We start from the raw sequence: 13,042 nt of genomic DNA on the forward strand, positions 1-13,042 counted from the left end.
AAGGTTCAGTCTTACAAAACTGTCCCCACCCCCACTTCAGATGATATTCACAGGTCCAGGTTACCATCTGTGCTTCTGACCCACAGGCTACAGACTAGAGGTTGCAAAGACCTCCCCCTTAGGTTCGATTAATTTGCTAGGGCAGCTCACAAAACTCAGAGGAATATTTTACTTATTATAAAAGGATGTAACTGAGAAAGAGATGTGCAGGGCAAGGTATGGGAAAAGGCACAAAGTTTCCACACCATCTCCAGGCAAGCCACTCTCGCTGAAATCTTCACACTTTCACCAACCCAGAAGTCCTATCTACTCAGGCCTCAGCGAAAACCAGAATAAATTAGGCATCTTCAAATTAAAGCTCCTCTTCTCCAAAAAAAAAAAAAAAACCAAAAAAACCCCTATTTGCATTCAGAGCCCAACAACATATAGTTGAATAGGTTGCTCCTTATGCAATGGTACCCAGAAAAGGGGCAAGTACTCCTTGACAAGATCTTTTCTCCAGTATTCCAGTATTAGCTGGCATAAATGCTCTCCCCAGAGTCATTTAATACTCCAAGCAGACTGCTCTATTTTACTTCCTACTCAAGGCCAGAAATCCTCTGCTCAGGTAGTCAGTGACATTTACTTCTAAACTGCAGTAAGTGACAGCCAGAGGCAACCTCAGAAAACACTGCAGGATCTGGTCCAACTTACACATTTTAAAGAAATATAAACTAAGTTCCAAAGGGAGCAGAGTCAAGGTCAGAATGCCTGCTAAAGGTGGAGCCAGGACTATGATCTAGGCCAGGCCAAGCCTCTCTGCATGTTTTTGTGTTAGAACTTCATTATAAATACGAGCATCTGTAACAATAGGATGCCAACCTTCCTGGTTGGGCCAAGACTCAGGAATGTGCCCAAAATGTGGGGCTTCTAGTTTTAAAACCAGGACAGTGTCAGATCAGGACAAGCTGGTCACCCTATGTGACAATCACAGGTTCACCTTGATTCCACTCTTGGTCATCTTGCTAACAGACTTAAAATCTGAAATAATGAAAGCCACCAGGTAGGTGCTCATCTTCACAGTGACATCAAAATGGTCTTCTATGAGTCCTTCAGCAATAGTCACAGATTTAACCTAAAATCAGAATAAAATCAGCAAATAATCCAATTATCCAATGCATTGAAAACAGTTTATAAACAGAAATCTCCTTACCACCAGATATAATATTGAAAGTACATAGCACAATATTTATATTATTTTAAAATTTGTCTTTCTAATACCTGACTATAATTTAGATATAAAGACCATTCTACTCAATTTTTTTAAATGGGATATAATTCACATATCATAAAATTCACCATTTTGAAGTATATAGTTCAGTGTTTTTTTATTATATTTACAGTTGTGCAAGTATCATCACTAAATTTCTTTTCACTACCCCAGATGGTTGCAAACTAACTCATATCTGGTACATGAAGATTAATAATATGAATGGGACAAAGCAAACCTGAGATTGGTGGTTTCACTAAGAGGTAGTCCACCTGACCATAAATACAGGTTTGAGAATTATCTAGAAATACAATGTCTGATTTTTTTTTCCCATGGGAAAACATGTAACCATGTACAGCTTAAATAGAGCCTCTATTTTCCTAAAAAACTGAAAGTAACCCATGCTTGGGCCTGACATGGCAAAGCTTCCTCCAAACTCTGATTTGCTTCATTGGAATCAGCTTTAAGTGCAATCAGGGAGAAGCCTTGCAGTGGGGTGGGGGTGATGGCGGTACAGTCTAAGAGGTCTGCTTCCAAAAAGGGAAGTGTAATACCTCAGGCAACACACAGCACTGGGGTGTGAGTTTGGAGAACAAGAACAAGAGGAGAACCAGCCTGGGAAATTCCATGTTAGCACATGCATTTTTCCTGAAATCTTATTTCTACCTCTATTTCAGTGCCCTTGTGCTTCTTTTTAATACCAACCAACCACCAGTTATGTGTGTGTGATGGCCACTCTTTGCTCACTTAAGTCCTGACTCTGATAGTCGACACAGGTTTACTCTGGAAAAAACTCCAAATTACCTCTTCTTTTTAAATGCCTTCTGCCCTAGTCAAAATTCTCATTCCTGAAGTTGTGCTATTTACTAGGAAATTGCAGAGGAAATTTTAATAATTAATTAATTAAAGTTAATTAATTAACCTTTAAATGTGATTAAATCTTGCCCACTGCCCAAACAATTCAATATTCCAATGGTCTATTTGCTTTTCCAGCCACTGAAATGATCCTTTGAGACCCCATTGTCCTTCCCCCAAACTCCAGGTCCGCAGCCTGAGTTCAGGCTGATCCTGTAAGATTTCTGCCAATGGGAGGGCTTTCCTGTCCAAGAGGCAAGATTACATTAGAGATTTTCCTCTCCTAGAGGTCTTAGATACCTATGGATTTAGCTCCACCATCCTTGTGAAGCCTTTGGAGCTCCTAGCCTACCTCCTGAAAACCTACAAGTTTCTCCACCAATCTTTTTTGGTCATCAGTATTCCCCTTGATTCCATCTTATCTCTGTGCTTTATTCTCTTAAAGCTGTGATTCTGTAATTAGAGAACACATTCCCATCCCAGGGATGGAATGTTAATTGGAACCACCATGTTCTCTATCTCAAATTTATATCAGAAAAACAGCACAATTGTTTCCTGTGTTTTCATATACAAATGTGGGTGGAGTAGACAGAAGTTCTTAGCTGGCAGAAATTTGCAGAAGAGTGCTCTTCACAGAACAGAGCACAGCCCTCTGAGGGGGGCTGTCAGAATCTTGTTTGAGGAAGGGATTTTTGTGGTATTCAGTGAGGGAGGGGCTCTACAGAGTTTTTAGAGTTGCAAGGTACTGTCCTAGATGCTGGCTGTGGCTCTCAGAGTCCCTATGTGCTAATATTTTGCCTCCTTGGTCAGCACAGGAAGAAGCTGGTATACCCTTGAAGACTCTGGGCCAAGTCAGTTCCACCTGAGTGTCATCCACAGTGAGCTCTCTGAACAAAGCCTGCGTGTGCTTTAGGAGCTGATGTGCACCAGTTGCAGAATGATAGCCCTGCAGATGAGTTTTTCTGAGCTGCCAGAATCAGCTTAGAGTTAGGGGCACTTACTGAGTACCTTTATTCATTTGGTACGGCCATTTTCTCACCACTTTTGAAAATCAGATGGAACACTGTCCATATTTGCTTTGGTATTGAAGGATAATGGTTTCCTTAAAGGGAACTGAGCTATCTATCACTACTTACCTTTTATACCATGATATTCCAAAAAGATTACTTTTTTTTTCTGTCAGCCCAATTTTATGCATATAGTTACAAATTATATAGCTAGTATTCGTTTATCATATATAGAAATTATAGAAAATAACTATATACTAGAAATATGGCCTTATTTGACAAAGTGTTCCCTTTAAAATCCTTTCAAAAGGTCGTAAGACAAAATGAAGGCAAAAGCACTTTGGGAAGGGCACTCTCGTTTAAACCTGCCCTGATTCCTTACACAGTTTCCCTCCTGTCAATATCAATGACCTGGAATGAGACTTGCGTTGAAATCTTCCTAGTTTTAGGGACAGTTTCTTCTTTGGCTACAAATAAATTGTTACTTGAAATAAAAGGATAGCTTGGGAATGAAATAAGAAAAGTCATGCAATAAACCAAATAACACAGGTGACCTGAATGTTAATAACTGTCACTGGGGAAATGTAAGGCATAGCCTATCAATAGACGTTTCCTGTGAGTAGATAATACAGGAGTTCAGACTCACCAGTGGCATATTGGAGATGGACAGGTGCCTTGGCTCCCTTCTGATCTTGACTGAAAAATTTGCTTTGAAGGAAGGTTCATCAAAGCAGGGAAAGGCCATTCTGGCTGCAGTAGGTTCAAAATGTGTTGATGCAAGTACTCTAAAATTATGGCAAGTGAAATAAAAATATAATATAAAGCACCAGGGACTCCAAAATAGATGTATGTTTGGTTTTTAATTCCTAAAGATACCACACAATTATTGATTTCACTACTAAAACAAATGTTTCAACAAAAGTTATCATGAACTAAGTAAAAAGACAAGTAAAAATCTGGGAAAATTAATTGCAAGTTATCTGACAAAGGGTTAATAGCCTTGACAGAAAAATGAACACTTAAAAATGAGTAAGAGTATACGCAACAACCACGTGGAATAGCAGGCAGGTCATAAACAGGCAATTCACTGAGAAAGGGCCTATGAATAGTCAATAAACATATCAAAAACTGCCCAGCTTCCTCAATAACCAATGAAATGTAAATTAAAGAGACATACCTGTTGGCTTTTTGGTTCTAAAAGGATTGCCCAGATACATTATTGGTTAGGGATGAGGATTGTGGCAAGGAATATCAAAAGACTGTAGACCCTTTAACTTAGCAATTTTGTTTATAGGCATTTATTCCAAGGAAATGATTTTCAAAGATACTGCTATTGCTGAAAAGGTGGAAACATCCATCATGGTGGATTAGTTAAATCAATGCAAAACATACATTTTAATAAAGTCATTAAAATGATGTATAGGAATAGTCATTCATATGAAACATCTCCTCAACATATTAAAATAAAATTCCTTATACAACAGAAAATATAACATAGCTCCACTTACATAATGTATAACCATATCCAAAAAGAAGTCTAGAAGGATGATCCCCAAAATAAAAGTAGTGGTTATCACTAGGGGCCATAATAGGGATAAAACTGACTTTTCAAAACATTCTTTTTGGTAGCATCTGACCTTTTTTTAACCTCAAAAGAATAATATGGAATCAGAAGAATAAGTGACTATAATCTACTAGCAAATAAAATTTGATTTTAAAATTCAGCATAAAATCTCCCAAAATAGATTATACCTTCTTAAAAACAGAACAATAGAAAGGCAGGTGAGAATCTCTAAAAAGAGTTTTAACTGAGAAAAAAACTTTTCTTATAGGCTGTATGGGATGAATTACATCCTCCAAAAATATGTTGAAGTCTTAATCCCTAGTATCTGTGAATGTGATTTCATTTGGAAATAGGGTCTTTGCAGATGTAATCAAATTAAGATGAGGCCATCAGGTTGGGCCCTAATAAGACCAGTGTCCTTACAAGAAGAGGGAAGCTGGGGGAATGGCTATGTGACAGCAGAGGCCAAGTCCAGACTGATGTAGCTGCAAGCCAAGAAATGCCAACAAAGGAGGGCCACCATAGACTAGAGAGATGGAGGGAAGGATTCTTCTCAGAGATGTAGAGAGTGTAGCCCTGGATTTTGAATTTCTGGCCTCCAGAACTGTGAGAGAATAAATTTTTGTTGTGTTAAGGCACTCAGTTTATGATACATGGTTACAGCAGCTGTAGAAAACTAATACATAGACCGAGAGAATTAAAAACATTTATTATATGCCAGAAATCTAACTAAATAAACAGGTACTTTGACAGAGCTGAAGGAAAGAAAACTGGTTAAAACAGAATGAAACGTGACATCCAAAAACACAAAAAAGAATCTACTGACCATGTTTAGCTGTATAAATGAAACGCAAAATCAAAACAAGGAAAAGCATTCAATGATCAAGGGAGTTTTAAGAGATAATCCATATGAAATCATAAATTTAGTATGGGGGCAGCACTTGAAGTTTTTAAAAAAATAGAAAAAAAGTACCTTACTTCCCCTTCCTTGGTTCTGTAGGTGCTTTTATAAAATCCATTTAAATGCTCAGAAAGGGTGCCAGCATAGTCAATGACAACTGTGTACAGGAGCCCAACAACCAGAGGCTCGGGAGCCAGAAGTGCGATTTGCTCATGAAGCGGGTATTCCAGGACTCTCAACGGTTCTGCAGTCAGTCTCTCTCCAACTCTCTTCCTGAGGGTGGCCTTAGATATTTGCAGGTGGTGACTATGCAGGATGATGGTAGTGGTAGGCTGGCTGGCTGTGATTTCTATTTGAGTGGTTCCCTCGAAAGTCAGAGTGGTGAGATTTGCATGGATCATGAGATCATAATGAACCGGGCTGATGTGCTCAGGAAGTCGGATTTTATCCCAAGGGAATGGTGACCCATTACTAGCTTTTGGAGACGAGGTGTCACTGCTCTGACACCAGGAAGGAGTTGACACAGTTAAGAGAATCAACAGTGAGGACAGTAGAAGCAGCATGGTTCCAAGTGGCCATTTGACAGACAGAGATATCATCTTCTTGCTCACACTACCTAGTGGCACAAATGTATAAAAGGCCCCCCACCCCAAGGAAAAAAAAATTGAGTCACTAAAATATTATCAAGATTGCGTAATTTCACGTTGTATCTACCCAGGATTAACAGATACAGATACAAACTTTCAAAAGGTTTAGGTCTTTTCCCCGAAAGTAAAATTACCTTCCCTATGTTACTGATTCATAGAAGAAAGTTTATGGTTAGCACCAATCTTAATATCTATTTAAAAAGTATCATTTAGCTTTACAAATTTACATGAACTCTATCATTCAGGGTTCTTGGTTGAAGAACAAGCTCACTAAGTAGTTCATCAAATGTGTCACAGAGTTGTCAGGATATTTGGGAAACCAGCCCCATAAAACAGCAAAGATTGGGGCGCCTGGGTGGCTCAGTCGGTTGAGCATCTGACTTCATCTCAGGTCATGATCTCGTGGTCGGTGGGTTCAAGCCCTGCATCAGGCTCTGTGCTGACAGTTCGAAGTCTGGAGCCTGCTTCAGATTCTGTCTCCTCTCTGCCGCTTCCCCACTCACACTGTCTCTCTCTCAAAAATGAAACAATGTTTAAAAAAATGTTTAAATAAATATATAAAACAGGCAAAGATGGACACCAGAACCGTATCAGAGAAACTGGCCAGGTGACCCCTCCCACCCACGCTGGACCCACACTGGAGGAAGCCACCCTTCTGCCTAGGGATCAGACGCTGGCCACTGCTGCAGCCACTGCCAATGTGAGGTCTCTGCTGCCCCTGCAATTTGGCAATACTTCTTTCAGCTGAGGTCAGGTATCCACCCAGCCCACCCGTCAGGGAGGCGGAAAAAGCAAAAATCTGGATTTCACAGCTTCTGCAGGAAGGGACAGGTCTGGCTCCCCACCAAGCTTACAAAGTAGAGAATTACTAACATAGAGGAAGCAAAGGAAGGAGACACAGATGCTGAGTGGCCAGGACTGTGGGGAGGCAAGTATCCCTAACAGTAACCTTCAATAACAGCGGCCGGCATCTTTGTCAAATTGTTGTACCAAAAGTTAATCTAATATTAATTTAGCCAGGAATGACTTAAAGAGTTCACACCAATAGTCTGTGATAAACATAGCAATCCCCAGGATTCTCTCTTGCAATTATTTAACAAATATATGTTGAATGCCTGCTACATACAAGGCCATGTGCTGAGTACTGTGTGGGATAAAATAATACACAACACAAATCCCACAATCAAGGACTTCAAAATCTGGAAAGGCAGGAAACATTCATACACAATGAAATGCAACAGAGAAAGTGTGGAGCATTTTAGGAATAATAATAAAAGACAGTGCTGGGGGAGAGGGGAGAGAGTGACTTTGGCTGCACAGTGACTCTGGGAGTCCTTCCTGCAAGACCAGCATTGCAGCATGGTTTGGAAGGAAGGGTTGGATTTGAAAATGAAGGGAGGGCATTAAAGGCACTGAAGGAAGAGGAAACCAGGGCGGGAGTCAAAGCACAAAGGGAGAAAGTGGAGGGCTGGCTGGGCAATCAAGGTGGACAGAAGAAACCCTAGGAGAACTGCAGGCATAATGATTATTCACAAGGCAAGGAGGGAAGTGACTCCAAATGACGCTCAAAGCACGCTGGGAGTCATTCTGCAGACTGTATTTTGTACTTTATTTTAAAGGTCATAGGACACAAAAGGAATGTGAATTTTAAGAGAGTAGGCAAGCATGCCTGAAAACTGAGCATATTTCTCTTAGACAGAGACGCCTCTCTAATGGGTGTTTTCCAGGAAAGGATCCCTGCCAGATGAGTCCAGGCAAGTGATCCTAATTCCCCCAAACTCCTCTGGCTCCTGACTATACAGATCACATAAGAAAAGTAGTAATGCTACAATGTGGTACATGGGATTCTACCTCTGTATCAGCGGTTCTCAACTCCGGCTGCATATTAACATCACCTAGGAGGCTTTTAAAATGACGGGTGCCTGGATCCCTGTCTAGAATAATTAAACTGAAATCTATGGTGATGAGGTCAGGGCACCAGAATTTTTAAAAACCTTCATCTAGAGATTCCTCTGGAGAGCCAAGTTGAGAACCTCCTAGATAATCCTTGGCAAACCCTGGTCTCACCCCTTGAACCCCACACAGAGGGATATAACTTCAAGGTAATAACTGATGCACTGTCCCCAGGCCCTCATGGTCCATCCTGCTCCCCTCCCAAACACACATTTAAAGGTGCCTAAATCTGCCTTCCCCACAGAAAGGGTACCAACACAGCAGAGACAATCACTCACAGAGGCACAAGAGAAGACAGAATCAAAGGTTCACGCCCATTCTAAGAACAGGTTTTTTTGTTTGTTTGTTCACGTGTTTCTTGTTTTGTGTGTGTGTGTGTGTGTGTGTGCATGTAGGAGCCAGCTACAGGATGCTTCCAGCCATTGAGAAGTGAAGCAATTTGAAGGAGAAGAGTAAAGTTTTTTTTTTTTTTTCCAACGTTTATTTATTTTTGGGACAGAGAGAGACAGAGCATGAACAGGGGAGGGGCAGAGAGAGAGGGAGACACAGAATCGGAAACAGGCTCCAGGCTCTGAGCCATCAGCCCAGAGCCTGACGCGGGGCTCAAACTCCCGGACCGCGAGATCGTGACCTGGCTGAAGTCGGACGCTTAACCGACTGCGCCACCCAGGCGCCCCGAGAAGAGTAAAGTTTAACACCAAAGCAGTAAAGAGTGCCCACTTCTACTTCCTCAGGCAGAATTCCAGCGCAGGGGCAAAATGATGGATTCCTTTTGAAGTTGGGAGAGCAGAAATAAAGGGAATTTGTGTGATGCTTCCATTTTGAATTTCTGATGGCAGTAGCTTTGTGGATGTTACCTGTACCCCAAGATGGTAGAGAGTGCATTGAAGGTGTCAGGTTTGGGCACAGGAGGACTACAAAAGTCCCCAAGTGGTCTCCAAAAGTCCAGGAGGAAATCTAAAATTTCCAACTGGTTCTGAGCTGACAGCAAGGTCTACAGGCTGCTGAAGGAATTGGCAGGGAGACCTCATATCAAAGGCTTTGCAGGTTGAGTCGATGAGGGGAGGGGGTCAAAGAGAATATGGCTGTGTCTCAAAGGGGGATGTAATGCCAGGAAACCTAAATGGAACATGTAATGTAGACAGCATAAATGTGAGAATACAGATGGACATATCTCTAACTGTTGCTATATCAATAATATATAATGCTTACTGTCAGATAATATATATTACACTTACAGTAAGATAATGATATATATTACACTTACAGTAAAGAAAAAGAAAACCTGACTTTGAGTTCCTCCTCTGCCACATACTTACTGTATGACCTTGGACAGGTTATTTAATCCCAGTTTTGTTTTGTTTGTGTGTAAGTTGAGATAATACCTCACTCATAGCATTGTTGTAAAGACTGAGTTAAAATATCTTCTTTTTTTTTAATGTTTATTTATTTTTGAGAGAGAGAGAAAGCACAAGCAGGGGAGGGACAGAGAGAGACAGACAGACAAACAGACTCCAAAACAGGCTCCAGGCTCTGAGCTATCAGCACAGAACCTGATGTGGGGCTTGAACTCACCAACTGTAAGATCATGACCTGAGCTAAAGTCGGACACTTAACCCACTGAACCACCCTGGCTCCCCTAGACTGTGTTAAAATATTTTCAATCGTTCATTTGACAAATATTTATTGAGGGCTTATTATATGCCAAGGATTTTGCTGGACACTGGCAATGTAAGATAGCATGCATCCTCTTCCTCAAAGAGCTTATGGAACTGGGATGGGAGGAATTTTTCCCCATGATTAGGGCTATGTAGGAAAAACCCACACATATGAAAAAAAAAATAACAGGGCAGACCGATTTATATTGGGGCTCTCTGAGGATATTTTAGCTGAGATTTCAAGGACAAATTCAAACTAGCTAAGAAAAGAGGGAGAATGAGAGTTTTCCAGAGAGGAAACAGCAAGCATATTTGTAGGCTCTCAGACAGTAGAGAGTGCTGGTTATAAAGGCTAGTGAACCTGAAAAGGGCCACATGGGACCAGACCACCATGTGGACTGTAGACATGTTAAAGATTTGGGATCCTATCCTAAGTACGATAAAAAGCCACTGGGTTTTGAGCTAGAAGGTCTTAGGATCCAGTTCACATTTTTAAAAGCTGCGTGGAACAAGAAAGGAGCATGAGTAAAGGCCAAGGAACCAGTTAGTAGTCTCAACAGGGGTGGCTGGGTGGCTCAGTCAGTTAAGGTTCCAGCTCTTGATTTCAGCTCAGGTCATGATCCCAAGGTTTGTGAGTTCAAGTCCCACATGGGGCTCTGCACTGACAGTGCAGAACCTGCTTGGGATTCTCTCTCTCTCTCTCTCTCTCTCTCTCTCTCTCTTTGTTCCTCCCCTGGCTTGGGCTCCCTCTCTCAAAATAAATAAACTTTAAAAAAAGAAAAGAAAGTAGTCTCAATAAAATAAGCTAGTAGCTTGTACTCTAGTGGTGTCACCAGAAAAAGGGGAAGGAGTGACAGAAGGGAGGGGAGAGACAGAGAGATGGATGTACTCAACATCTACACTTGGGGTGAACCAGAAGTGGGGGGTGACATAAAGAACACATCAGAATGGTGCCAGGTTTCTATAATGAACATCTGGTTAGTCATATATGCCATTTACTGAGATGGAGAAGACCAGAGGTGCAACAGTTTTCAAAGGAGGAGAGGGAATGAAGGGTTCGCTTTTTAATGTTTAATTTGTGATGTCTCTGAGACATCCAAGGGAAAATATCAAGCAGGCAGATGAACACACAGGTTTAGAGCCCAGAGATAAAAGTTTTCAAGGACTTTCCTGTACTTTACTGCATTTCTTTAAAGTTTTAAAAAGTATCTTCCTCTGGCATCTGATCTTACTAAATAAAGCATGTGTCAACAGCCAATGCTGTAGATGAAAGTGCAACAGTAACAGAGTACCTAACATTACTTCACTGCCAGGAAGTTACTTTAGAAACCTTATTTAGAGGGAAGAAAAGAAAAGAAAGGAAAAGAAAAGAAAAGAAAACAAAAGAAAAGAAAAGAAAACAAAAGAAAAGAAAAGAAAAAAGAAAAGAAAAAAGAAAAGAAAGAAACCTTATTTAGGTTCCCTTTGCTGATCAGGACTTTTCCCACTCACAAAGAAGTCAGGGACAACTGATCCTGGGTAACTACACCCTTCCCTTTATTGAACATCACTCAATGTGAAATCTATCATCAAGAGGCAATGGGACTTTCTTCCAAAATGTCCTGAACAATTAAATTAACAAGCATTGATAACAGTTGGTCACTGCTGGTAACAATAAAAATGCTGAATTAACTTGAATTTTTTTTTTAACCAATTAAAATTTTTCTGTTTAGGCCCACCTGAAAATGTGCTGTGTATCCGTACAATTCCAAATCTTTGGGAAAAGAAACAACTGGCCATTTTTTTTTTTTTTTTTAACGTTTTTGTTCTTGTTTTTGATTGTTGACCACATCCTGAGTTGAGAGCAAATTCTCTGGGCATTCACCAGAAAACTGAGCATTTCCTTCTGAACCTGGCCTACACAAAGAACCTTCCAGAAAACGCTAAGGAAGTGTCTTTTCTTCTCCTTCCGTGAAATTAACGTGCAGGCCCACCTGGCGAGTGAGGCACCCAGACAGGCAACTTTAATTTGCTCAAACAGGACAGCTTTATCTGAATACAACTCGGCTAGAGCCAGAGTGAAGGGAAGACAGTGGCTGGGAGCCAGTACAAGACAAGCAGGGAAAAAACTGTTCTTGACATTTATGCACTCTGATCCTTCAACACACCCAACCCAGCAGTTAACCCAAAGCCACGTTCTTTTCTCCGGTAACTATCCCCAGGGGACCCCTCTCGGCCAAACCCGCGTCCACCCCGCCCCTCCCCTCCACTTGGCCCTACTTGGGAGCCGGGTGGACTTGGAGTTTGGCAGGAACCCAGCCGCGAGGCGGAGCACCGACGAGGCTCCCGCCTTCCAGGAAGAGGGGGGCCGAGAGCGCGCGGAGTAGGAGTACCGGCCCTGCGCCCCCTGCCTTCTCCTGGCCCAGAAGGACCCGAGCGGGACCCGCAGGCCGCGGAGCCCGCCGCCCTCCCCGCGGACTCGGGCCCGGGCCCCGCAACAACCCCCGGCCCCGCGTTCCCACGCGCCTCGCTGCCCTCCGCCCCGCGCCCTCGGGCCTCCCCGGCGGGCGCGCGGAGGTTGCTCTTCTGTAGCCCCGCAGCCCGCTCCCCGAGGGGTGTCCTGGGGACGGGCGCGCTGTACCTGGTGGTCCGCAACTGAGCCGACTCACCCTGGCGCCGCTGCCGCCTGCCTCGCCTACCCCGGAACAGAAAGTGAAAGCGGGGCCGGGGCAGAGGCAGGCGGGCGCGAGGTGCGCAGCTGCCTGCGCTCTCCCGGCAGGCGCGGGAGAGCCCTCGGCTGAGGCGGGAGTTGCGACGAGGGAAACCTGTGCGGAGGGACCGCCGTAACCCCGCCGGGAATTCGCAAGAGTGCTGCACGTAAGGGAAACAGAGGAGGTGCAACGCAGGGCAGATCGGGCGGGAAGGAGCACCCCTTTATGAATGCAGATCATTTTCTCTGAGTGTGTCTTTGAACCTCCCCCCCCCCTCCCCCCCAGTGGTTAGGCTTTGGCGCTCCCAGGGTTGAGCGCATTAAAAAAGCGCTGGTGCGGCCGTAGGTGACCCGGGCGGGCCTCTAGCTTGCTTCTCTACGGAGCCTGGACGGGCTCGACGCCGGTTGGACTCAACTGGTGTCCATCATCTCGTCTCTGCAAATGGACTGCGAGCTCTTGGCCCGCCTCCGAAAGAAAAAACGAACCCAGAATAATTCTTTGTTGTGTGAAATGCTGAA

The 13,042-nt window shown here is 43.0% G+C and overlaps 1 protein-coding gene across 4 annotated transcripts in view; it reads right to left on the reverse strand.

Annotated features, from left to right (window-relative positions):
• ERAP1 (endoplasmic reticulum aminopeptidase 1) overlaps positions 1-12,758 on the reverse strand; it is a 46,955-nt gene extending 34,197 nt beyond the window's left edge. The window contains exons 1-4 of one of the 4 annotated variants that reach the window (XM_027037420.2): positions 12,455-12,758; positions 5,649-6,192; positions 3,758-3,896; positions 980-1,114 (exon numbers count right to left, since the gene is read on the reverse strand). In XM_027037420.2, the coding sequence (XP_026893221.2) occupies positions 980-1,114; positions 3,758-3,896; positions 5,649-6,175 (801 nt within the window). In that variant the 5' untranslated portion in view covers positions 6,176-6,192; positions 12,455-12,758. The remainder of the gene's footprint in view (positions 1-979; positions 1,115-3,757; positions 3,897-5,648; positions 6,193-12,454) is intronic. The other 3 variants (XM_027037443.2, XM_027037431.2, XM_027037439.2) reach the window with 3 other exon arrangements.
• Between the last annotated feature and the right edge of the window lie 284 nt (positions 12,759-13,042).

The sequence above is a fragment of the Acinonyx jubatus genome, chromosome A1 (genome assembly GCF_027475565.1).
Source record: "Acinonyx jubatus isolate Ajub_Pintada_27869175 chromosome A1, VMU_Ajub_asm_v1.0, whole genome shotgun sequence".
Taxonomy (NCBI): Eukaryota; Metazoa; Chordata; class Mammalia; order Carnivora; family Felidae; genus Acinonyx; species Acinonyx jubatus.